The following is a 23,740-nucleotide window of genomic DNA, read 5'->3' on the forward strand; positions in this document are numbered from 1 at the left end:
AACCCACCCAAAAAAAAAAAATTCAAAAAAAAAAAGAACCAAAAAAAAAAAAAAAAAAAAAAAAGAAGAACTCAGATCAGGTACAGATATCAAATAAATATAATCCACAGCATATACTAATTATGTGCTTGGACAAACCAAGAAATTACTTGTAAATGGTCATTTTTATAACCCTCAAACCTACGATCGAGTTGTCACTATCTATCTATACAATGTTAGATGTTAGTACTCTTCTTAAGATGATGAAGCGCAACAAAACCTATGTTGTGCGTGTACTAAGGAAATAAATATATATCAAGCACATGGGCAAGCTCTAAAAAGTGGGTTTCCATCTTTTTCATTTGATAAGATCTGATCAGGACCCTCACTGATTGACTTATGATCTGGTGATGTATTTAAACTTGTCGTATATGCATCCCTACACAGGCTGTTGCCAACGTTGTGATTTGATGTGATAAGGAGAGGACGCAAACCATGCATGGCAGAAGTACATGATTTGTCTCTTATTAATCAGTCGAAGCACGTTTTAGTTTGTGCAACACTGTAGAACACATTATATAGAGCATTACTCACATAGAAAAAGATTAAACATCATAGGCCAAGTCAAGTTGGTCTTCTAAGATGTCTCTATGAGTAATATTGTGTATTTCTGAACGTCACGAGAGTGAAAATTTGATTCAAAAATTGCATCAAACCGGTAGATACAATCCTCCCAATTTGTTCTGCTTATCGCAGCCAACTTTTTGTTTTACAACACAAACATAAACAGCGAGGAAGAAGCAGTCAATATTCAATCAAGGAGGTCTTTTGTTGGATATTCAGCAGCTGCGGTTTCCAGTAATATATTATGTTGGAAGTAACTGTATTTAAATGGTTAAAGACGTTGCTTAACTAACATTTCTTCTTTTTTATTTTTTATTTTTTTTATAATGAGACAGAAACAAAAACAGTTGAACATTAGTAGGATGACAATAACAATTGACACGACAACCTTAAATTGAGTTGTTCTATTGTCATAAATTCGTCTACAATTATTGTACGTATAAGGCACTGAATCCCATAACGCAAAAGACAAAACGTACAGATTTAATTCCCTCCCATCCATAATCAATTTCCTATGTTTTTAATTTGAACCCCCAAAAAAAAAAAAAAAAAAAAAAAAACAGAGGGATTAAATTTATTGCTTCACCTGGAGATTAACGAAAGGAATTACTTACAGAGAGAAAGAGCTAACAGAAAAGAGAGGGAAGGCAGATGTCGGTGATTACTGACAGGAGAGTTGCCCCAACGGTGATTACTAAGAATATAGTTATGGGAGATGTTTGATAGTAGATGTCAGTGATTACTAATATAGTTATTTAATTAAAACAAATTTAATCAAGTAATTGATAAAAATTTAGATTTATATATTTTAAGAGATATATTTTTTTTTTCATTTAAAGAAAATGAGACATATAATTTTTTAAATTACGCGAGTCTTTATTTTTATCTCTTATTATTAATTATACCATTTTTAATCAAATATTATATTAATAAAAATGATATCATGCACTTCTAAAAGTATCAATAATATTCTCTATATTAAAGTAACTTCAACCATGCAATGAATTCTTCTTTTCTTTTTTGCTGGCACTTATGGTTATGAGTATGATATCCCCCAAAAGCAGCCATTATGTTAATAAATTTTAATTTAAATATTGAGTTAAAAGAGTAAAGAAGGTACACAAAAATAACGAGTCTTTATTAATGGACTTATACCCCCCGTTTTCTTCTTCTATTTCCTGACCCGGAAAAAATTACGCCGTATTAATACATAAATATATTTATTTATTTCATTAAATGTAATGTACTTATTTTGGATTTATCTGTCGTCGACCACTGCTTCGGCCATCCCAGATGCCACTTCTTTCTGTCTTTTCAAGTTTCCATAAAAGAATAAAAGGACAAAATAATGAATTTGATTAAAAAGTTGAGGCCCGTTCACTTCGTTAATTTGAGTTTAGAATTTGAGTTGAAATATGATTTTATGTGAGAGTTTTTTACTGTAGTAAAAAAATTAGATGTGATTGTTTGTAAGAGCTTTTTACTGTAGAAAAACTCAAATTCTAAACTCGAATCAGCGAAATGAACGGGTCCTGCTAACCAATTTCCACTCAAGGACCACAATATTTCATTATTTCATAATATAATAGCAGGAAGAAATAGAAAAGAAAATATACGAAGAACATCATCTTATCTTATCTGATGTTTTCCATTAGCACATACACTTATAAGATAACCCAGGTCAAACATACATATCTGAACTCGGTCTTCAAATCAAGGACACCATTTTTGAAGACTACTACATTGTCTTGTCTTGTCTAAACGTTTAACAAGCCTTTATTTGCATGGCGGCAATGGAGCGCCACACAGACCATCATTCCCTACAAACGAACTCACTGGAACCTTGGTCGCCGACGCCGGAATCGCCCCATGCAGATGATTATAACTCACGTTCAATCTATCAAGCGCAGAAACAGCCTTCGGCACCTTCCCAAACACCAGATTTCTCGACAAATCCAACTCCTTTAGCGTATTCACAATCCTCAAACTCTCCAAATTAAACCTTAATTTGTTGCCCGAAGCCTTGAAACTCACCAAGTAATCCATTCTGTTCAGCAATGTGACCGGACTTCCGCAGATCTTGTTCTCTGAGAGGTCGATTATTTCGTAGAAGTACGTCTCCGATGGGTTGAAATGATCTAATCGTATCTTGAGTCCGCACTTGGCCAGCTTTAGCGAGAATATGATCGGCGAAGAGATCACCCATTTGGGGATTTTGTTGAGATGGAACTTGTTGTAGGATAGATCTAGCGATTCGATGCCTTTCACATTCAATTCTGGAAATGGATCGACGAGATTGTTGTGAGCGAGGTCGAGGTTGAAGATCTTCGTCAGGTTGGCGAAGGATTTCGGGACGGTTCCGGATAAGTTATTGTGTGCGAGAATGAGAGCGTCTAGGGCTTTGAATTTTCCGAGAAAATCAGGGATTTTCCCAGTGAGGAGGTTGTGCCCTAGGTCGAGAAAGGCTAAATTGGGAGCAAGGGGTTCAATGGAGGTAGGGATTTCTCCGGTGAATTTGTTGTGTTGCAGTCTGAGGATTCGAAGGTTCGAGAAAGTTCTGAAGAAGTTCGGTATGGGACCGGAAAGTTTATTCCCGTCTAAACTGAGGAGAGTGAGCTTATGTAGGTGTTGGATTCCGGCTGGTACGGTTCCGGTGAGGAGATTCCCAGCGAGGTTAAGTTGAGTCAACTGAGTTAACTTTGATATCGAACTCGGGATTGGCCCGGTAAAGCGATTCCTGGCTAGGCTTAGCGCGCGAAGCCGGGTTAAATTCCCAATGGATTTGGGGATTGGACCCGACAACTTGCAGCCCTCTATGTAGACGTATTTGATGTTGGGTAACACGAAAAGAATATCCGGGAAAGGACCCGTGAGGTGATGGAGGTCCCTGAAGTAGATCCCTTCTAAGAATTTGACCTTAGTTAGAGAGGATGATATTACACCGGATAATGATTTGTTGGGCTTGCCCGGTCCGGGATGGCCCGAGATAGATATACTTGTGACTCGGGTACCGTCCCGGCATATGATACCGTGCCATGTGCAACAATTGGTGCCCCGCTTCCACGAGGCAATCAACCCGGATGGGTCTGCGGTGATGGCTGATTTGAAACCGAGCAAACCCGACTCATCATCCACGTGGCAGGCCGCTGATTCGGCTTTTGGGCACAACTGGGTGAGTGTAATGAGGAGGAAGAGGAGGAGGAGACGACGTTGATGAAAGAGTGAGTGGTCTCTCATTTGTTTTTTTGCTGGTTTTGGATGTTGGAATGGCAAATGAGTATGGGGGAATAAATACACAACATTACTTGTTGGGTTCAGGATTTTTTTTTTTTTTTTTGATAATTGTTTAGCACCTGAATTTGAGGTGGAATAAATTGCAAGGGTGTAATAATTTGAAGGGCGCGCGCCACATTCAGCTTTCATGCAAATTATATATTAGAAATAACATAGGACATACAAATATAATAGAATTTGATGAAAGGAAGAACGAAATAAAGAACATGGAATTAATTTGATAGTATATATTCGTTTCCATATTCTAATTTCATTATTATATTATATTTTTTGAAAATCAACTTGACATCTGCGAGAGAGGAAGGAAGACACAAGAAATCAACAAGTTGCAAGTTACAATTAATGAATTGGTGACAAAGTGATCACATGACCAATTTATGATCACATGGTGGGGCGGGTCAAGCCCGTCGGATTAGCGTATCATAGTAAAAACAAAGCACGTAAAATTAGATCTGCCACCACCAACCTAAACCAATGTTTCTTTTCGTTGCCACATAAGTAGCTAGCCTATATTACATTAATGACTATTAAATATTTATCGTATTAAAGAGAACAAAACAGGTGCACGTATATATATATATATATATATATGATCTTTCTCATGCATGCAAGTGGATTAGCTCGTTAAAGTTAAATATTGTCATTTTCTATTCCATTTTATCAAAAAAGTTGAAAATTACGTTCTACCATTGCTCACATTTGCTTGAATTACAGCCACAGAGATAAGCCCTTACAAGCTCGCTCATCAAGCTGATATTTTGAAAACTCTTTTGGTACATTAATGACTATTAAATATTTATCGTATTAAAGAGAACAAAACAGGTGCACGTATATATATATATATATATATGATCTTTCTCATGCATGCAAGTGGATTAGCTCGTTAAAGTTAAATATTGTCATTTTCTATTCCATTTTATCAAAAAAGTTGAAAATTACGTTCTACCATTGCTCACATTTGCTTGAATTACAGCCACAGAGATAAGCCCTTACAAGCTCGCTCATCAAGCTGATATTTTGAAAACTCTTTTGGTAGCACCAAGCAATCAATGCGCGAGGACCTTTAATAATAATTATGAGTGCTTTTCCTTTTTTATTTATTTATTTTTTAGTGTGGACATTTATGAATATTGTTGCTAATTCATTTATGTTGGAATTGGATTACATAGTAATGATATACTGAATTATTGTGGAATCATTGCTTAATAGAGAAGTTAAACCATCTCCAATGTAAATACTAATTTCAATTGTATATTTAACATCAAAAAGTATGATATGATATGTTATTCTCATTTGTATTCCAATGTATAATGCTATTTGAAATGCTAATTTACTTTTTCTCATGATCATTAAGCTTTAGAAATTGTAAAAGTAAACTTTTATTTTAAAATAAGAACCTGGTTGTAGTCTCCCACTTTAATTATAAATGATGGGATATAACCCCTATGTGTCACCGTGACGCAATTCTCTTGTATTAATGAGTTGTAACAGTTATTATTTTGGGAATCAAAAGTCATTTTTAAGCAAATGGCAATAAACGACTATCGTTTATTGATGTGCCTTTCAATGTTATTCATATAATTGTTCATGACATATGTGCATAACTGCCGTTTATTACCATATGCTCAAAAATGACTTCTAGTTCTCAAAATAGTAACTATTACTACTCAATATAAAAAAATTACGTCAGTCCTTCAGCCGGTTATAATGAGGGAAATCTCCACCGCAAAAGTGTTGTTCATCAATAAAAAATGCCTTAAAATAATTAGAAAAAGGTAAAAGATTTATGTCAGTCGTCCAACCGGTTACGATGAGGGAAATCTCTCCCATAAAAGTGTTGTTGGTCGACAGAAATGCCTTAAAATAATTAGAAAATACAAAAATTGCAATGATTATATTAAAAAATAAACATTTTCAACTAATAGCGATGAAATGTCAAATTTGTTATATGTTATATTTGGTAAAAAATTTGTCACAAAATATAGTATATGACAAATTTAGTATAGTAAATAGTATTATACTAGAGAGTTTTTTTATACTCAAATGTTAAATTTACATTTAGCACATCAATTATAGTATTGTATTAGAGATGCTTTTGTTATGTTATATTGGTTATTTAAGAAGAAAAAAAGGGAAAAAATGTAAAAACTCTATTGGTTAATTTTGAGAAATTAATTGGCAATACCGCGACGTTTTTATGTTTTCGTATTTATGTTTTCGTATTTATGTATAACAATTTTTTGGTGACTGAGAGACCTTTAACTAGTCAATTTTTCCTAATTCTCACCCCACATGAAGAGAAGGGGTTAAAACATCAATATCCATAATATAAATCCCAAGGTGGCGTTTTTCAAAGTTTCTCCTAATTCTCACCCCACGTGAAGAGAAAAAAGATGGGCTAAAACTTCAATATCCATAATATAAATCCGAAGGTGACGTTTTTTGGTGTGGTTTTCCAAAGTTTCTCATTCTCACCCCCTCATAAAGAGAAAAAGGATGGGCTAAAAAATGTTGGTAATTGATTATTGCGCTGTCTTACAATGGGCTTTATCGGGTAAGTGTGGTTCTAACCCATAGGGCCAAGCGGCCCAACAAAAACCAAACAAGTACGAAAAATCTGACTCTTTATTAATACCCTTTAGCTAATATAATTATATTTGACAAATTTTTTTTTTAATCAAAAATTCAAATTCATATACTTTGTGAGATATTTGTTTCCTTTTTTCATTTAAAGAAAATGAGACAAATGCATTTTTGAATTGCATAAGTCTTTATTTTTACTGCTTACTATTGATTATACTTTTTTAATCAAATATTATATTAATAAAAAGGATATAAATTAAGAGTAATGGGTTACAAAAATCTAAGCTCACACTTTTAAAAATAAATTCAATAATTTTCTCTATATTAAAATAACTCCAATTATGCTAGCCATTTCATGTTTTTAGTTATAATAACTAATGATTGAGTTTTTTTTTTTCTCTACTCCTACTGTTAGTTAAATGATTAGTTATTTTAGATAATATATTTCACACTATCTAAATATAACTAACAACAAGTGGCTAGCCATTTGTTTTTCCTATTATTTTATTCTTCAAACCACAATAAATGCAAAGGTTATTTTTTAAAATAACTAAAGTTACTTATATTTTAATTTAATAAATATTAAAATAATCTATGTTTATCTAAAATAGAGAGTACGGTTAGAGTGGCTCATTAAAAAATTGATGGCTAAAATAAATTTATAACTATTTTAGCTAAAATTTTAAAAGCTCATTCGGAGATGCTCTTATATATTTAAAAATAGTATTCATCTTGATGAGTTAAAACTCCACTCACAAAAATCCTACTAAGTTGGGACCGACCTATTTACCTAACGGGACCACTTCATTAACTTCGTTAGGATAAACAAGGGTGCTATTTGATATCTCTATTGTCATCATACCTAGTTGGCCCACCATGTAATTGAGTCATCCCACCTATTCAAATTAATGAAAAATGCTTGGACACCGGTAATATTAAGCACTATCATTAATAAAATGTGAGCTCCAGTACTTGTGAATTTCATATAACCGTTGGTGTCAATTTATCATTTTTCATATCAATTGATGTCTAAAATTTAGAGATGATTTATTAAAACCTTAAAAAAGAAAAAGAAAAGGAATACAATCAATCCAGAGTAACAATTAGAAAAATCAATTCCAAAAGGATATATGGTTATTTTAGAGATGATTATGTTACATAGAAAAATTTCATACCTTAAGTTAAAATTTAGCAAAACTTTTAAAATATTATAAATATAACAACAATATTATAGTCATGATCATAATGATGCCACATTTTGTATCATATAATAATAATTCTAATGATATTAAATTTTATTATTATTGTAATATTTAAAAAAAAAATTATATGTAAACTTTACTATTTAAATTTTGCTATATGTGTAAAAAGCTTTTTTCTTATGGCACTTCCAAGTCTTCATCGATTTTAAGTATTATAAGATATTTCTATTAAATTTAATTATTTTTAATCTCTATTCGCAAATTAATTATATGTAATTTAATGAAAGAAAATACACATTTATTAGATGACAACTACAACTTGGAGTTTTACAAAGCGAATTACATGAGGTACCGCAAAATATTTTCTACCATGTACTTGAAATTTAGAATTTTTTGACCTCATGACTATTTTTGTAAAAATTTATTAGTGGTAGAGCTGTCTTGGTTCATGCAAATGGATAAATGAAGGTAAAAACTCGCTGTATTCTAATTTTGTTTAATTCACATCTCAGTTGAAAAACATTCATGCTTCCATAAATATATTATTACACAATAGACACGCAACTATTTCCGTTAAATTTAAAAGTGCATAATCACGTTTAATAGTTGAGTATTAGAGTTAGAACTACATATATATATAAAAATATATATATATATATATATAAAGACGGCGTGGAGGGGTTTATCGATTCCCTTTTTCTTCTTCTATTTCCTGACCCGGAAAAAACTGCACCGTTTAAATACACAAATATATTTATTTATTTCATTAAATGTAATATATTTATTTTGGATTTATCCGTCGTCGACCACTGCTTCGGCCATCCCAGATGCCACTTCTCTCTCTCTTCTCAAGCTTCCATAAAAGAATAAAAGGACAAAACAATGAATTTGATTAAAAAGTTGGTAACCAATTTCCACTAAAGGGACCACAATATTTCATTATTTCATAATATAATAGCAGGAAGAAATAGAAAATAAAATATACTAAGAACATCATCTTATCTTATCTTATGTGTTCCATTAGCACGTACACTTATAAGATAACCCAGGTCGAATATACATATCTCTGAACTCGGTCTGCAAATCAAGGACACTATTTTTGAAGACTTACTACATTGTCTTGTCTTGTCTAAACGCTTAATAAGCCTTTACATGGCGGCAATGGAGCGCCACACAGACCATCATTCCCTACAAACGAACTCGCCGGAAACTTGGTCGCCGACGCCGGAATCGCACCATGCAGATGATTATAACTCACGTTCAATCTATCAAGCGCAGAAACAGCCTTCGGCACCTTCCCAAACACCAGATTTCTCGACAAATCCAACTCCTTTAGCGTATTCACAATCCTCAAACTCTCCAAATTAAACCTTAATTTGTTGCCTGAAGCCTTGAAACTCACCAAGTAATCCGTTCTGTTCAGCAATGTGACCGGACTTCCGGAGATCTCGTTCTCCGAGAGGTCGATAATGTCGTAGAAGTACGTCTCCGATGGGTTGAAATCCTCGAATCGTATCTTGAGTCCGCACTTGGCCAGCTTTAGCGAGAATATGATCGGCGAAGAGATCACCCATTTGGGGATTTTGTTGAGATGGAACTTGTTGTAGGATAGATCTAGAGATTCGATGCCTTTCACTTTCAATTCTGGAAATGGATCGACGAGATTGTTGTGGGAGAGATCGAGGTTGAAGATCTTCGTCAGGTTAGCGAAGGATTGCGGGACTGTTCCGGACAGTTGGTTGTGCGAGAGGTTGAGAGTGTCTAAGGCTTTGAATTTCCCGAGAAAGTCTGGTATTTTCCCGGTGAGAAAGTTGTGGCCTAGCTCAAGGAAGGTCAGCGTCGAAGCTAAGGTTGAGATGGAGGTGGGGATTTCTCCGGTGAACTTGTTGTGGGAGAGTGTGAGGTCTCGAAGCTTTGAGAATGTTGTGAAGAAGTTCGGTACGGGACCGGAAAGTTGATTCCCATCCAGAGCGAGGAAAGTGAGATTCTTCAGGTGTTGGATTTCGGATGGTACGGTTCCGGTGAGAAGATTCCCACCCAGTTTGAGCTGAGTCAACTGAGTTAACTTTGATATTGAACTCGGGATTGGCCCGGTAAAGCGATTCCTGGCTAGGCTTAGCGCGCCAAGTCGGGTTAAATTCCCAATGGATTTGGGGATTCGACCCGATAACTTGTTGCCCTCTATGTAGACGTATTCGATGTTGGGTAACCCGAAAAGAATATCCGGGAAAGGACCCGATAGCTCTCCGAGGTCCGTGAGATAGATCCCGTTTAAGAATTTGACCTTCGCCAGGGAAGGTGAGATTGTGCCAGATAAGTAGCTGTTTGGCTTGTTGGATTGGCCCGAGAGAGATATACTAGTGACCCGGTTGTCAACCCGGCAAATGATGCCTGCCCATGTGCAACAGTCGGTGCCCCGCTTCCATGAGGCGAGCTTGCCAGATGGGTCGGCCGTGATGGCTGCTTTGAAACTGAGTAAACCCGACTCGTCATCCACATGACAAGCGGCTGATTCGGCTTTCAGGCATAATTGGGTGAGTGTGGTGAGCATGAGGAGGAGGAGGATACGGCATTGAGGAGGAGAGAGTGAAAGATTTCTCATGTTTGCTGGTTTTGGATTCTGAAAATTATTGTTGGAATGCAGAATGGGCTATGCAAGGAACAAATAAATAAAAGGTAAGCGACAGGCTTTGGATGTTGTTATGACGTAATCACATGGCGGTGGTCCTAATCCTACATGTTACTCTTTAATTGGTTTGAGTTTTGACTGAATTTGGCATGAAATAGCTATATAGAGTCAACAAGTTGCCACATATATTTGATTTAGTCGTAAAGTGTGGGAGAGGAATTGATGAGCACCTGCTGGGGGTGGGTCCGGGTCAAGGCCGGCGGCTTAGCGATATATACACCTCTTCTTTAAATTTTATTATAGTAAAAAATTTTAAAAAATAATCATACTTAAATATTTTATTATAATAAAAAATTATCACATAAAATTATATTTTAATTTAAATTAATAAATTAAATAGGCATAAAAACACCAATAACACATAATTAGATCTGCCACCACCAAGCAATGAATTCTTCTATTCTTTTTTGCTGGCACTTATGGTTATGAGTATGATATCCCCCAAAAGCAGCCATTATGTTAATAAATTTTAATTAAATATTGAGTTAAAAGAGTAAAGAAGGTACACAAAAATAATGAGTCTTTGTTAATGGACTCATGATTAGCTCAGTTAAGTTATACTCACGAAAAGATTAGACTGTCAATTTCTCATATCTTTATTGTCGTTTTCTAATCCATATACCAAAAATAATAAATTACTTTCTTCTAATGCCAAGTTTTGCTCATATACCCCATATCGCTTATAATCTCGTATCAATATCTCATAACCCCATAAAAATAAAAAATGCATACTGTTTTGGTAGCTCCAAGCAGTCAATGCGCGAGTATTTTTTTATTTTTTATTTTATTTTTTGAGATAGGGGTACTTATGAGTGTTGTTAATTATCCATTTATTTTGTGATTGGAGTACATAGTACTCATATGATCAATTATTTTGGAGACAAGTTGGGCTTTTTCTTATTTTTTCTTCCCTTTCCTTTCCCCTTAGAATCATTGAATAGTAGCCAGTAGGGAAGTTATTATTCTCTATTGGTTATTTAAAAGAAGAAAAAGGAAAAAATGGAATAGTTTATAATTCTATTGCTAATTTGTAAGAAAATTAGGTTGCACGCCACAATGGTTTTATGTTTTTGGATTTACTTTTTCGGATTTACGATACGTATTAATCAAAGTTTTATCCTAATTCTCACGGGCTCTTAACACATATAGTAAAATTTAAATATAACAAAATTTTTAAAATTTATAAAAAGCAAGACTTGATATTATTAAATTTTTTTATTTTTGAAATATTTCAAAAATTTTACAAGGCCTGTTCAATTTACTAATTTGAGTTTTTAATTCGAGTTGAGATGTAATTTTATGTGATAGCTTTTTATTCTAATAAAAAAATTAAATATAACTGTTTATAAATTTTTTTTACTGTAATAAAATTTAAATCTGTAAAATGAACGAGCTCTAAATTTCAACTCACGCAAGTTATTATCTCAATTCTCACCCCACGGACAGAGAAAAAGACGGGCTGAAAGATTGATTGATTATTGGGCTAAACAAAAGAAGCTGTCGGCTGTTTATAATGGGCTTTCCGTGGTAAGGGTGGGTTCTTTGCCCAGAGGACCAATCGGCCCAACAAAAAGCAAACATCTCTACTTTCATCTCACCTAGTTGGCCCCACGCGTGTTTGAGTCATCCCACCTGTACAAATCAGTTGGATTCCCAAAAAAATTAGGATTACAAGTGTTTTCTATTAAATTTAGTTCTTTTTAATCTAATCACAAATTAATAATATAACATATAATGGAAGAAAATACACACTTATTAGATGACAATTTGGGGTTTACAAAAAGAATTGCATGATGTGTTGCACTTGAAATTTAGAATTTTTTTCACAGCCTAGTTGTTTTTGTAAAATCTCAAACAATTACACAAAAGTTTTGCCCCGAAATTTCAAATCCAGGGGTGGAGCTGCCTTGGGTTAAGGGCTCATTTTAAAGTTTTGCCACTTCCCATTATCCGCTTTCTCTGAAAATTTTGTTTGATTAACGCCACATTTGAAGAAAAAAATTACGTATAACACAATAAACCCCTGATTATTTTCATTAATATTTAAAAGCGTTTAGTTACTTTTTTTTTTTTCGAATGGAGTGTGTAGTCACTTTTAATAGTAGAATTAAATCTATGTGTATATATGTGTGTATAAGGGGACGTTTGGTTGGGGGATTCAAACTATGATTTGAATCATAGTTCATGGTTCACTACAGTGTTTTCTCTCACAAAAAATACACGTAAATAAAAAATAATTATAATCACATGATTCTAATCCATGAACCAAACGTCTCTTAAAAGTTTTACTGCTTGTTTTATAAAGAATTAAAATTAGATAACGTTTGATTCATGGATTAAAATCATGAGATTAGAACTATTTTTAATTTACGTGTATTTTTTGTGAGAGAAAACACTATAACAACTTATGAATTATGATTCGAATCAGGGTACGAATTCTCTTACCAAACGTCACAAATTGTTCTTAGAAACACACCAACAAATTCACAATACCCACCTTCTTATGAGTTATGAGAACACGTTATAAAAGGAATCGGTAAACCTACAATACATCTCATTTTTGAGCCACATAAGGAAAAACTGACCTAACTAGTAAAAAAATTGAACTTGTTTTTAACTCTCATTTAAGCAGCAATAGAATAAGGTTTAACCGAGTTTAAATACATTAATAAGTAAAACAGAATTATACAAATTGTCATGTATTAACCGAGGAAAGAGAGCTGTTTGGACGTGGGAGGGAGGAAGCAGCAGAACAGTTTCTGATCTGAAGACTCAGAAACCAACCAAAAAAAAAAGGACCTTCAATTTTCCCCAGCTTCTTCTTCTTCATCTTCCCCAACAAAAAACCCTAGAATTCCCAATCCCACGCCCATATTCATAAATTCATTATATTCATTTTCACATAAACAATCAATTCATTTCTTCTTCCACCGAATTGAATTGAATCGAATCGAATCGCCCACATTCCGATTCTAAAGATGTCTCTGAACATGAAATCCATAACCCAAGCCCTAGCGAAGACCGCCGCCGTGATCGAGAAGACCGTCCAGACCACCGTCCAGGAGGTGGCGGGCCCCAGGCCTCTCCAGGACTATGAACTCCTCGACCAGATCGGCTCCGCCGGCCCCGGCCTCGTCTGGAAGCTCTACTCGGCCAAGGCCGCGCGTGAATCCACTCGCGCCCACAACCAGTACCTCACCGTCTGCGTCTGGGTGCTCGACAAGAAGACCCTGTCCGAAGCGCGCGCACGCGCTGGCCTGTCGAAGGCGGCAGAGGACGCATTTCTGGACGTCGTGAGGGCGGACGCCGGGCGGCTCGTGAGGCTCCGCCACCCCGGCGTGGTCCACGTGGTGCAGGCGCTGGACGAGAACAAGAACGCCATGGCCATGGTCACTGAGCCGCTTTTCGCGTCGGTTGCGAATGCGCTTGGGAATGTGGAGAACATTGCCAAGGTGCCTAAGGAGCTCAAGGGGATGGTACGTAAACCTTGAACTGGAATTTTGTTGATTGTGTATTTGGAGGAGAGGATCAAGGTGTGATTTTTTTTTGAATGTTCATGAGAATTTATTTGATTATTATGCTTTTTCAATGTTGGAATTGGAATTAGAATGGACTATGAGGGTACATTTCATTTTCATGAGCTAGAAGCTATGATAGATGAAATCTGAAAAACATTCTGAAACATAACTGAACGTTTTCCTTCTACGTTATTTATGGAAAAAAGACCATCCCAAATTTGAATCCCCAAGCCTAAAGCATTATTTATAGATTGACTCGACACTAGACAAATCAATCTTAGTCTCACTAGGATTTCTATTAGGTAGTTGAAAATCCTGATATCAATCAACAACAGATAGTATAAAGTCCTAAATTTGAATCCCCAAGCCTAAAGCATTATTCATAGATTGACTCGACACTAGAGAAATCAATCTTAGTCTCACTAGGATTTCTATTAGATAGTTGAAAATCCTGATATCAATCAACAACAGATAGTATAAAGTCCTAATATAAAATGCTCAAACTTAGTATAGATTACGAATTCCCTAATTTCACTAAGCCTGCCCTACATTATGCTGTTACTTATTTGGGAACTTCTATGGTTTTCTATTTACATTGTTATGGCTCTAACTTAGTTGGGCACTTGGACTAAGTATTTTCTCTCTAACGTTGTGTTTTAGATGTTATCTTTCTTTAATCCGTGAAAATTATGCTTTCAAGACTGGTATTGTTTAGTAACAGCCTTTTTTTAAGCCAATATAGCCTCTTCTGTGTTTGTTATTACAGTTGCCGGTTATCTTTTGGCATCTGTAGCATTTTGAAAGTGTTTTATTTGCAGGAGATGGGACTGTTGGAGGTGAAGCATGGTTTGCTCCAGATAGCAGAATCTTTGGAGTTTCTACATAGTAATGCTCGGCTTATACATCGAGCAATAGCACCCGAGGTTAGAACTTGATCATTTTTATTAAGATTTAGTAATGAAAGTGTTAAGTTGAATACCTGCATGACATACATGTGATATGTAAGTTTCATAACTCACGGTAAACTTGCAATGCTGATACATTGGATCAGAATTTTTTTGTTGTCTTGATGTGATCTTGTGTTAAATCAGTTGCTTTTATTTCTTAATCTGCTTCTGACTGCAACCAAGTTATGCAGTTTTCGCATACCACCTTATTTTCTTCATGCTATCATGTTATTTGTAATGAGATGAAAAGCTAAGAGATCCTATAGTATTTTCCTTTGAATGTTGGAATGAATTTGTTATTCTTTATGCTTTCCAGAATGTTCTTATTACATCAAGTGGAGCTTGGAAGCTTGCTGGATTTGGTTTTGCTGTATCCACAGATCAGGCCACATCTGACACGGCTAATTTGCAGCCTTTCCATTATGCGGTGAGTGGACCTCTATTGCGAATTGAATGAGGAATTTTCAATTCAATCTTACCTACCTTTTGCTTAATGCTGATAGATCCGAACTCTCAGATTCCTTTATTTCAGCATCAACTTTGGAGTTAGGTTAGGCTATGGAATTGTCTAACTATAATAACACGAGGTCCATAATTTCTTGTGGCCTTATGATGTTATATTTTGTTAATGTTGACTTTCAAATGTGTGTTGCTTTATTTCAAATTATGCCCTCTTCTTTTCATCTCTAATTTATTTAGATTACGCATCCAAGAATGAACCTTTAACAGCTGTTCTTATATAATGTGACAAAAATTTTACAGGAATATGATGTTGAGGATTCTATACTGCCACTTCAGCCATCATTGAACTACACTGCTCCAGAACTTGTTAGAAGGAAATCGGCTTCAGCTGGATGTCCATCTGATATTTTCAGTTTTGGATGCCTTGCCTACCACTCGATTGCTCGCAAATCTTTATTTGATTGCCACAATAATTTCAAAATGGTGAGCTAATTTACATATCTGATAAATTGATTATAGCTAATTTTCTCTTTGTATCCGGTTATAGCTACTGTCCCCATTGTGCACCTCGTGTAGGATGCTATTAGAACTAGTGTGATTTCAGATCCTTCATTGCAGTTTAGTGGTTTTTCGTGATTGATCTTGAGATTTCTCTGTTTTTATTTACACTACTTTAAATTCTCAGCGGCATTTCCTCATCCTTTGTTCTCTGGTTATTTTGTAAATGTTGCTCTTATAGATTGACTTACTTTATTTTATTTGTTGATTCAATATTAATGTCAATTCTTTTGTTCCTTTTCTGTAGTACATGAACACCTTAACTTACTTATCCAGTGAAACATTTTCCTGTATTCCATCGGAGTTGGTTCCTGACTTGCAAAGGATGCTTTCTGCAAATGAGGCTTCCAGGCCAACTGCAATAGATTTTACAGGTAAAATGTCAACATTGTGATAAGGTTTAAAATTGCGCAATTGGGTATAGAGGTGTTTTGTCTTTGTGAGTCGAAGCGTAACTCTCAAAGTGCTTTGAGGTGTAAGCCTCAAAATAAACCATAAAATAATTCAAAAATATGCAAAATTAAGCAATTTAAAGTAAAAGTTATAAATCATACATAACATCATAAAAAAAAAATTATATTAATACTAAACTAAAATTACTATATCTAAAAATAATTATTCTTGATTTTTCTTTTCTCCCTCTTATTTTTAGCAATCTAGGGGCTTTGTTTTAAATCTGCACCCTCGCCTCTTGGTCATAGCAAAGTTATTCTTCTAGACTTCTTTACATTTTTGTTTCTTATTGGGCTGCTTTTGGCTGATATGAGTTTGGGCCTGGGCCTCTATATTAATTTCAGCTTGAAACAGTGAAAAAAGTGAAGGCCACCGCCTTGAGGCGGCCTTGAAGCGCCAATTCACCTACAGTGAGGCGTAAGCCTCTTTCTTGCTTCATGAGGCGTACGCCTCAACGCTTTTTTTCAGCCCCTTTGGAGAGGCGCGCCTCCCGTTTCACAATTTTAATCACTACATTGTGAACATTGTTGAATATCTTTCAAATATACAGACAGAGACCAGAAAAATGTTGTATTAATTCTATCTTTAATTGATCTCTGCAGGTTCTCGATTTTTTCTGAATGATACTAGGTTGCGTGCTCTTCGCTTCCTCGACCATATGCTTGTATGTGTTTGTGTAACTTGAGTAATGTACACAGTACATCCTTTTGTTGGTCAACCCATGGAGCACAATGCTAAAGTAAAAATAAGAATGATGACATAGGTTGAGTGATAAATATTTATTACTTGCAGGAAAGAGATAACATGCAGAAGTCTGAGTTTTTGAAAGCATTATCAGATATGTGGAAAGATTTTGATTCTCGTGTCTTGCGGTATAAGGTTGGAATTCTTTCAACATTTCTTCATTTTATTTCTCATTTTTGTAGAATACAGTTATAGTTTTAAATATGTGTTGGGTAAATCGTCCGTGATCAAGGACAGAAAAAGAAAACACACTCACTCACTCACACAATTAGGAAAAAATCTTCAGTGACAAGCGAATGCAACCCATGATTATCTGTTAGAGTTTCATTTTTTTTCCCCTTTTCTGAATGCACAAAATATTACTGTTTTGATCCCTTTTTTTCCCCCCTTATTATTATCAAATTTCAAGTATCAAATGAACTTATTTAACTTTGCTTCCATCATTTATTGTGCAGGTACTTCCGCCCCTTTGCGCAGAACTTAGGAATTTGGTAATGCAACCCATGATTCTACCAATGGTTCTCACCATAGCAGAGGCTCAGGTACTAATGGCTTTATTGCTGACTGGCATAAGCATTTTGATAGTTGTGATAACATGAAGCTGTGAAATGCAATTTCATTCTAGGTTTCATAATTGATATTAAAAGGTTTGAGGTTAATTCCTGAATGATGTTTTAAAATCACTGTAGGATAAAAATGATTTTGAGCTATCAACACTACCGGCTCTTGTTCCTGTTCTGAGTACTGCAGTGGGTGAGACACTGTTGCTTCTAGTTAAGCATGCAGAACTTATAATCAACAAGGTAATGGAAGCATTATGGTGTTCTTCTCGGCTCTGTTCATTCACTTTACTTTATCACGCTCTTATTCTGTTTTTCATTGATGTAGACTAATCAGGAGCACTTGATATCACACGTCTTGCCCATGATCGTTCGGGCTTATGATGACAATGATGCTCGCATACAGGAGGAAGTTCTGAGAAAGTCTGCTTTCCTTGCTAAGCAACTGGATGTTCAGGTGACTGTTATTTACATTATACTTGGAAGTTTCTTCCATCGTTTTCTTCCTTTTGACTGACCAGCATATTACAGGAGACCCTAATTTTACTGATATTTATATTTCTTTCCCAGCTAGTAAAACAAGCAATATTACCTCGTGTGCATGGATTGGCTCTTAAAACAACAGTTGCAGCGGTATGTTTGTCTACTGAATCTCCTGGCGATTTTACTTTTCTGTTATTGTTATCAGCATCACAAGTGCTTGTGTCTTAGTCATTTTTTACATGTTCCACGCAACAACCTATTGGATATTATCAAGTTGTGATTTGATTATGCTATATTCAAAATGAAAACATATTCTTGTGTTATTGGCTCAAGTGGATGTTGGTTATCCAATGTATGCATATGAGGTATAGCTGAGTTAGTTGGCTCAAGTGAAAGCCAGCTTATTTCATAGGGTCTTGTGGTGAGTCGAATGTTTTCCCTATGAATTAGTGTATTCTCCTCATGAATTTCCACGAGTGGTTTCACCAAAATCTAAGGTTTTAATTTGAGCTCCCTCCTTTGGCAGGTAAGAGTCAATGCATTGTTATGTTTGGGAGATTTGGTTTCTACGCTTGATAAACATGCTGTTCTGGAGGTCTTGCAAACTATTCATCGTTGTACAGCAGTTGACCGTTCTGCTCCTACCCTTATGTGCACTCTTGGGGTTGCAAGCACAATTCTTAAGCAGGTAACAGTTCCGACCATGACGCAATCTTTGAGTGTATTTGGCTGTAGTTGATTATTTATAATTGACCAAAATTTCCATGTGAATTCTTCTTGAATAGTATGGAGTCGAATTTACTGCGGAGCATGTACTTCCATTACTCACGCCTCTTCTCACTGCCCAACAACTAAATGTTCAGCAGTTTGCCAAATATATGCTCTTTGTCAAGGATATCCTCAGGTATCAATGTGTTGCACCTGTATTTGTGGTTGTGATCACTAGTCTACTTGCTTTCATTCATGCACCCAGGAAATATTTTTCAACTTCTCAGTCCTTTACTTTGGATGTTAATTGCTCAAACTACCTTATCTTTCGCTTCATGGCAGGAAGATAGAAGAAAAACGAGGAGTTACCGTGACAGATTCGGGAATTCCTGAGGTTAAATCATCTCCTCTTGCAAATGGGCTACAGTCCCAATCCTCAAGCAGAACTACGGGAAACACTACTTCCACGACAAAGAAAACTCCTGCATGGGATGAAGATTGGGGTCCCGCTCCAAAACAATCTTCTCCTTCCGTCCAAAATTCTGTGAACAGTATCATCAGCTCCACTCTGCCTATGGGAATTGAATCGGTTTTCGTAACTTCACAACCGTCCCAATCCTTGCTGATTTCTACGGTTTCTAACCATCAACCACCCTCATCATGTCCTCCAGTTGATATAGAGTGGCCTCCTCGCCAATCTTCTGGGGCTACCCCTCAAATTGGTGATTCTGAAAAGCAATTGAACATGGGTGCATCGTCCAATTCAAATTTCGATGATATAGATCCTTTTGCCAATTGGCCCCCTCGGCCTAGTGGCTCAGCAAGTGGTATTGGGGCTTCTAACAATGGCATTACTGGGTTGTCAATGACAAAATATGGTTCCAGTTCAATCTCAAATACATCAAACAGCATGAATTCCCAGAGCAACAACAGCACTAGTTGGGCCTTCAACGCTCTAAGTTCTGCTGAACCGATGAGACAGAATCAAGGCAATTCCGTGGCCACCGGTAGTTTGGGGAGTCTTAATTCGCAAAAGGGGATGACTGCATCAAACACTTACACTGAGAAGAAAGCGACAGATATCGGGTCCATTTTTGCTTCCAGCAAGAATGAGCAGACGGCACCTAGGCTTGCTCCTCCCCCATCAACTGCTGTGGGCAGGGGAAGAGGAAGAGGAAGGGGGGTTGTCGCGGCCTCTCGGTCTAGCCAAGTCAAATCACCATCAGAACAGCCACCCCTTTTAGATCTCCTATAATAGGCTGATTGCACCATCTTATCATTTTGTATGTAAAGAGAAAAAGAAAACAGAGAACAAGAGATTTTGGGATCAGCCCTTGTTGTGCAACAATCCGGTACCATATGGAGATTGATTTTGTAAAATATACTGAGGTCATCGGTTACATATTTTGTACTTTCTAGCCTGGGCAACTGCAGCATCTCTGGGGTTGGCAATGATGTGTTGTGAAAATGGTTTGTTTTTCTTCTCATGTAGCTTATTGTGACTTGTCCCATACAGTTTTTGCATTTAATTGCTTCCCTTCTCCCCTCTTCTAAATTTCATGTTTAATCAGTACAATTTTGATGTTTAAAACATATTCTTGTAATACTGTATTATTAGAGACTGTCCTAGTTGCCACAACTGGGCATAGAAATAATAAAAGTTTGAAGTTGGCCAACTGTTGCAGAAAATCTATTCAATAGGTATTAAGTTTCAGTTCTTTGATTTGCTGTCAAGTGCAAAACTTTGTTGTGTATCAAAAGCTTTTTTGGTGCAAAATTTTACACCAAGATATATGAGTTGTACTAGAAATGATGGCTGTATGGATTTTACTCTCTTATGTGTTTTCTCATTTGGAATAATTCTAGGTTTATCCAATTAATAACGAGCTTTTCTATTCTGGTGAAGAATAGTATGGACGAATTTTGATATAAAGCTGTTGAAAAACACCGAGCTTTGTCATTCTGTTGCACAAAATGAAATTACATCTTCTTTCACAATCTATGGTTAATCCTAAGCTCCTCATCTAATCTCTGGCATCCTGATTTCATTTATTTCTATAAAGCAGTAGTAAAATGCTTCAGAACATTATGCATGTTCAAGCGCAGTCATCTTCCTAGACTGTTGAGAAATAACAGCAGCGGCTGATGGATTCTGAGACAGAACAATCTCGTAGCCATCATAGTATGAATCCATGCCTTGTGCCATGATTTGCCAAACCAATCCACCACCAATCCCTCCCCCACTTCTTGCCAACTCATATATCTTGGTGTAAAGCGTGTACAAGAAGGCGTCCCTAGCGCTCTCACTGTATCCCGGGTCTTTCTTCGATTTCCCAAATTCGGAGAAAACCAGAGGCTTCTTCAGAATCGTCCTTGAGTCCGTCCAGTGAGTTGTCAGCCATTTCTGCACAAACGCCATCTGCAAGTTGTCATTCTGTCCAGAGAGCCTAAGCCAAGAAATTTTTTTCAGCACAATGGATAAGATAAAAGATTTTTATTAAGTCCATTGGTACGTGTAATTAATCGGATGTTTAAATGGATTAATAAAGATAATCATACCAGATGTCAGGATATGCATGGATGGTTGTGAAATCGATTTCCTTAATCTGATTGTTGGTGATGAAGTCTGTGCCGACTTGGTAGCCAGGATTGTACTGCTTTCTGTCCGGAATGGAGTCCCCATAGAAACCCTCCATGCCTACTTCCAACAGGTGCTTGTTGTCCATTGATTTCACATAGCTTGCCATCTCTTGAACCCATCCCTGTATATTGTTGTTACTTAACTAATTAAATCAAATGTATTCCTAGATATTGGTTAAATTACAATTTTTTGTTGTTGTTGAGAAAATATGTTATTTATCGCAAAAATTAGTGATGCAATAATCATCATATGAGTAGTGGTATATTAAAACTATCACATAACATACTAGGATCCAATTTTTTCTCTATGTACCAAATGATATTTCTCTTTAATTTACTGACATGCAATGATGATGCATTAGTAACGGCGATGAATAGCGGTACTCATATTTATAAAGTATATATGAGGGCTCACATTGACAGTCTTGCCAGAGTAATCAGCTTGGCAGCGGGGCTCATTCATGAGTTCCCAAGCCATGATGGTGGAGTCATCTTTGTAAGCTATGCGAGTGAATGTGTTGATCCTTGTTAGCACTTTCTGCAATATAATATCCATAACAGAGAATTAATTATTATAACCACATTAACTAACTTCAAGTACTAAGAAAAAAAAAAAAAAAAAACATGCTATCATATATAGTTGTACTTTTTTTTTTCTTTCCTTGGCCAAAAAGAAAAAGAAAAAAAAAAAAAAAAGAGGTACCTTGACATGGTTCTTGTAGTAGGACTTGACAACTGCATTGGTGTAGAAGTCATCTTCACCACTAACGGGCACGCCAGCATTTCTGGCCCACTGCACGTATTGAGCCTTTCCTCCATAGTCTTCGTAATTGTTGCTCAAACTCAGTATCAGTTTCACCCCATATTTTCTTGCCTCCGATATCACAAAATCAAGCCCCTGAATAATAGTCAATTATAAAATATATTTAGCAAAATAGTTTCAGACTATATATACCAGCTTCCTATTTGCAGTACACAAATTACTGAACAGTTTAAATGAAATTGAAATAAGTTAACATGACAGCTGAAATAAGACTTGGAGACAAAAGGAAAAAAAAAAAATCTAAATATGTTATGCCACATATTTAATTTGTTACCTTGTTAACAATTAAAAAAAAAAAAAAAACGCTTGGGGTACAAGTACTAATCGGATCCACAAATGAAGCCCCATATTTTTTATTAAATGTGGTGTTTAATATCGGTAATGCCTCTAAATATATTTTTTTCTCAATATTATACATCTACATTTGACATACCACAACAAATAGACAAAGCAACAAGTAATAATACGACATATGTGTATAGGATAGGATTGAAAATAACCTGAAAGACAGCCTCATTGTAAAGTCTGGGAGACATTTGGAGAGCTCGGTCACCTCCATCGCTGAATGCCCATGTCCTGCAGACAGTGAGGCCTGCGGCAGCAGCCTCCCTGAAGACGTCGGAGATCTTGGACCTCTGGCTCGGCTGCGATGCCACAGTCATCATCCAATAGGAGTTGAATCCATTGAACAAGAATGGAGAACCATCTACTATAAACCCGGTGCCTCTTGTTTCAACAAATCCTGAACTAACCACTACTTGTCCTTCACAAACTAAACCCACAACAAGAAGGAGAAAAATTACTTTGCAAACACAAGTAGCACTTTTCATCGTGTTTAATTTGTTATACAAGCAATAATGTAGTAATAATAATAAATTGAGGAATTTTTTGGATGAAGAATGTGAGAAATATGTTGTGGGGGTTCAGGCTATATATAGAGAGGAGAAATTAGTGAGAATTGAAGATGTGTGAATTACTAAGGTGATATTTATTATTTATGATGAGGTGTAACAGAAATTCTTGAAGGTGACGAGTTGTGAAGGAAGTTCGGTTACAAAAGTATTAAACAAATGAAGTAGGAGGCCTAACTGCTGATAGTTTTTTTCCTTTTTTTTTATTTTATTTTAATGAAATGGACCAAACCCCAACGCAATACAATATTACCATATTAATTAGTATTACTTGGTAAGCATGCATGACCTGACAGTTCTGACACTGTGTATATTAGGCCCAAGTTTCCTCTTTCAAACAGTACGTGTGTTTTTAGGAGTTTCAGACCTCTGTGTTTATGATACATATATACATGAAAACCCAAATTTTGTGTGTAGATAATAGATATAGTCGCTAATAACTTTTTTTTTTTTTTTTTTTTTTTTGGAATCTGACTGTTCGCAAATGTAGAATTGATACAGCTAGCTGATAAACATTAAAAAAGAAAATTAATGTTGATTTTTATTTTATTATTATTATTAT

General features: G+C 35.7%; 3 protein-coding genes across 3 annotated transcripts; 1 reads left to right on the plus strand and 2 right to left on the minus strand.

The window, feature by feature from the left end:
* Nucleotides 1-2,158: 2,158 nt before the first annotated feature.
* Nucleotides 2,159-10,407, minus strand: LOC21395829 (LRR receptor-like serine/threonine-protein kinase GSO1). Its single transcript, XM_010113740.2, has 2 exons — nucleotides 8,814-10,407; nucleotides 2,159-4,019 (listed from the first exon to the last, which is right to left on the minus strand). The coding sequence occupies exons 1-2, from the start codon at nucleotides 10,282-10,284 to the stop codon at nucleotides 2,380-2,382; spliced, it is 3,111 nt and encodes a 1,036-aa protein (XP_010112042.2). The 5' UTR covers nucleotides 10,285-10,407; the 3' UTR covers nucleotides 2,159-2,379.
* A 2,686-nt stretch (nucleotides 10,408-13,093) lies between these two features.
* Nucleotides 13,094-20,480, plus strand: LOC21395830 (SCY1-like protein 2). Its single transcript, XM_010113741.2, has 14 exons — nucleotides 13,094-13,847; nucleotides 14,708-14,812; nucleotides 15,153-15,263; nucleotides 15,599-15,781; nucleotides 16,104-16,230; nucleotides 16,912-16,973; nucleotides 17,102-17,188; nucleotides 17,509-17,595; nucleotides 17,743-17,856; nucleotides 17,942-18,070; nucleotides 18,184-18,246; nucleotides 18,623-18,784; nucleotides 18,882-19,000; nucleotides 19,147-20,480. The coding sequence occupies exons 1-14, from the start codon at nucleotides 13,350-13,352 to the stop codon at nucleotides 20,057-20,059; spliced, it is 2,760 nt and encodes a 919-aa protein (XP_010112043.1). The 5' UTR covers nucleotides 13,094-13,349; the 3' UTR covers nucleotides 20,060-20,480.
* Nucleotides 20,481-20,890: 410 nt separating this feature from the next.
* On the minus strand, nucleotides 20,891-23,097 carry LOC21395831 (mannan endo-1,4-beta-mannosidase 5). Its single transcript, XM_010113742.1, has 5 exons — nucleotides 22,768-23,097; nucleotides 22,148-22,342; nucleotides 21,860-21,982; nucleotides 21,364-21,566; nucleotides 20,891-21,251 (listed from the first exon to the last, which is right to left on the minus strand). The coding sequence occupies exons 1-5, from the start codon at nucleotides 23,095-23,097 to the stop codon at nucleotides 20,891-20,893; spliced, it is 1,212 nt and encodes a 403-aa protein (XP_010112044.1).
* Nucleotides 23,098-23,740: the final 643 nt, after the last annotated feature.

Source organism: Morus notabilis, unplaced genomic scaffold (genome assembly GCF_000414095.1).
Source record: "Morus notabilis unplaced genomic scaffold, ASM41409v2 Scaffold544, whole genome shotgun sequence".
Classification (NCBI taxonomy): Eukaryota; Viridiplantae; Streptophyta; class Magnoliopsida; order Rosales; family Moraceae; genus Morus; species Morus notabilis.

Coding starts and splice junctions, on each gene's coding strand:
- LOC21395829 (XM_010113740.2), bottom strand. CDS start 10,284: ATGAGAAATCTTTCACTCTCTCCTCCTCAATGCCGTATCCTCCTCCTC. Junction 4,020..8,813: donor TAAAGGCTTATTAAGCGTTT/AGACAAGACAAG, acceptor TTTGCATGAAAG/CTGAATGTGGCGCGCGCCCT.
- LOC21395830 (XM_010113741.2), top strand. CDS start 13,350: ATGTCTCTGAACATGAAATCCATAACCCAAGCCCTAGCGAAGACCGCC. Junction 16,974..17,101: donor GCTTCCTCGACCATATGCTT/GTATGTGTTTGT, acceptor TATTACTTGCAG/GAAAGAGATAACATGCAGAA. Junction 19,001..19,146: donor TTTGTCAAGGATATCCTCAG/GTATCAATGTGT, acceptor GCTTCATGGCAG/GAAGATAGAAGAAAAACGAG.
- LOC21395831 (XM_010113742.1), bottom strand. CDS start 23,097: ATGAAAAGTGCTACTTGTGTTTGCAAAGTAATTTTTCTCCTTCTTGTT. Junction 21,567..21,859: donor ACTCTGGCAAGACTGTCAAT/GTGAGCCCTCAT, acceptor AACAATATACAG/GGATGGGTTCAAGAGATGGC. Junction 21,252..21,363: donor CATGCATATCCTGACATCTG/GTATGATTATCT, acceptor TTCTTGGCTTAG/GCTCTCTGGACAGAATGACA.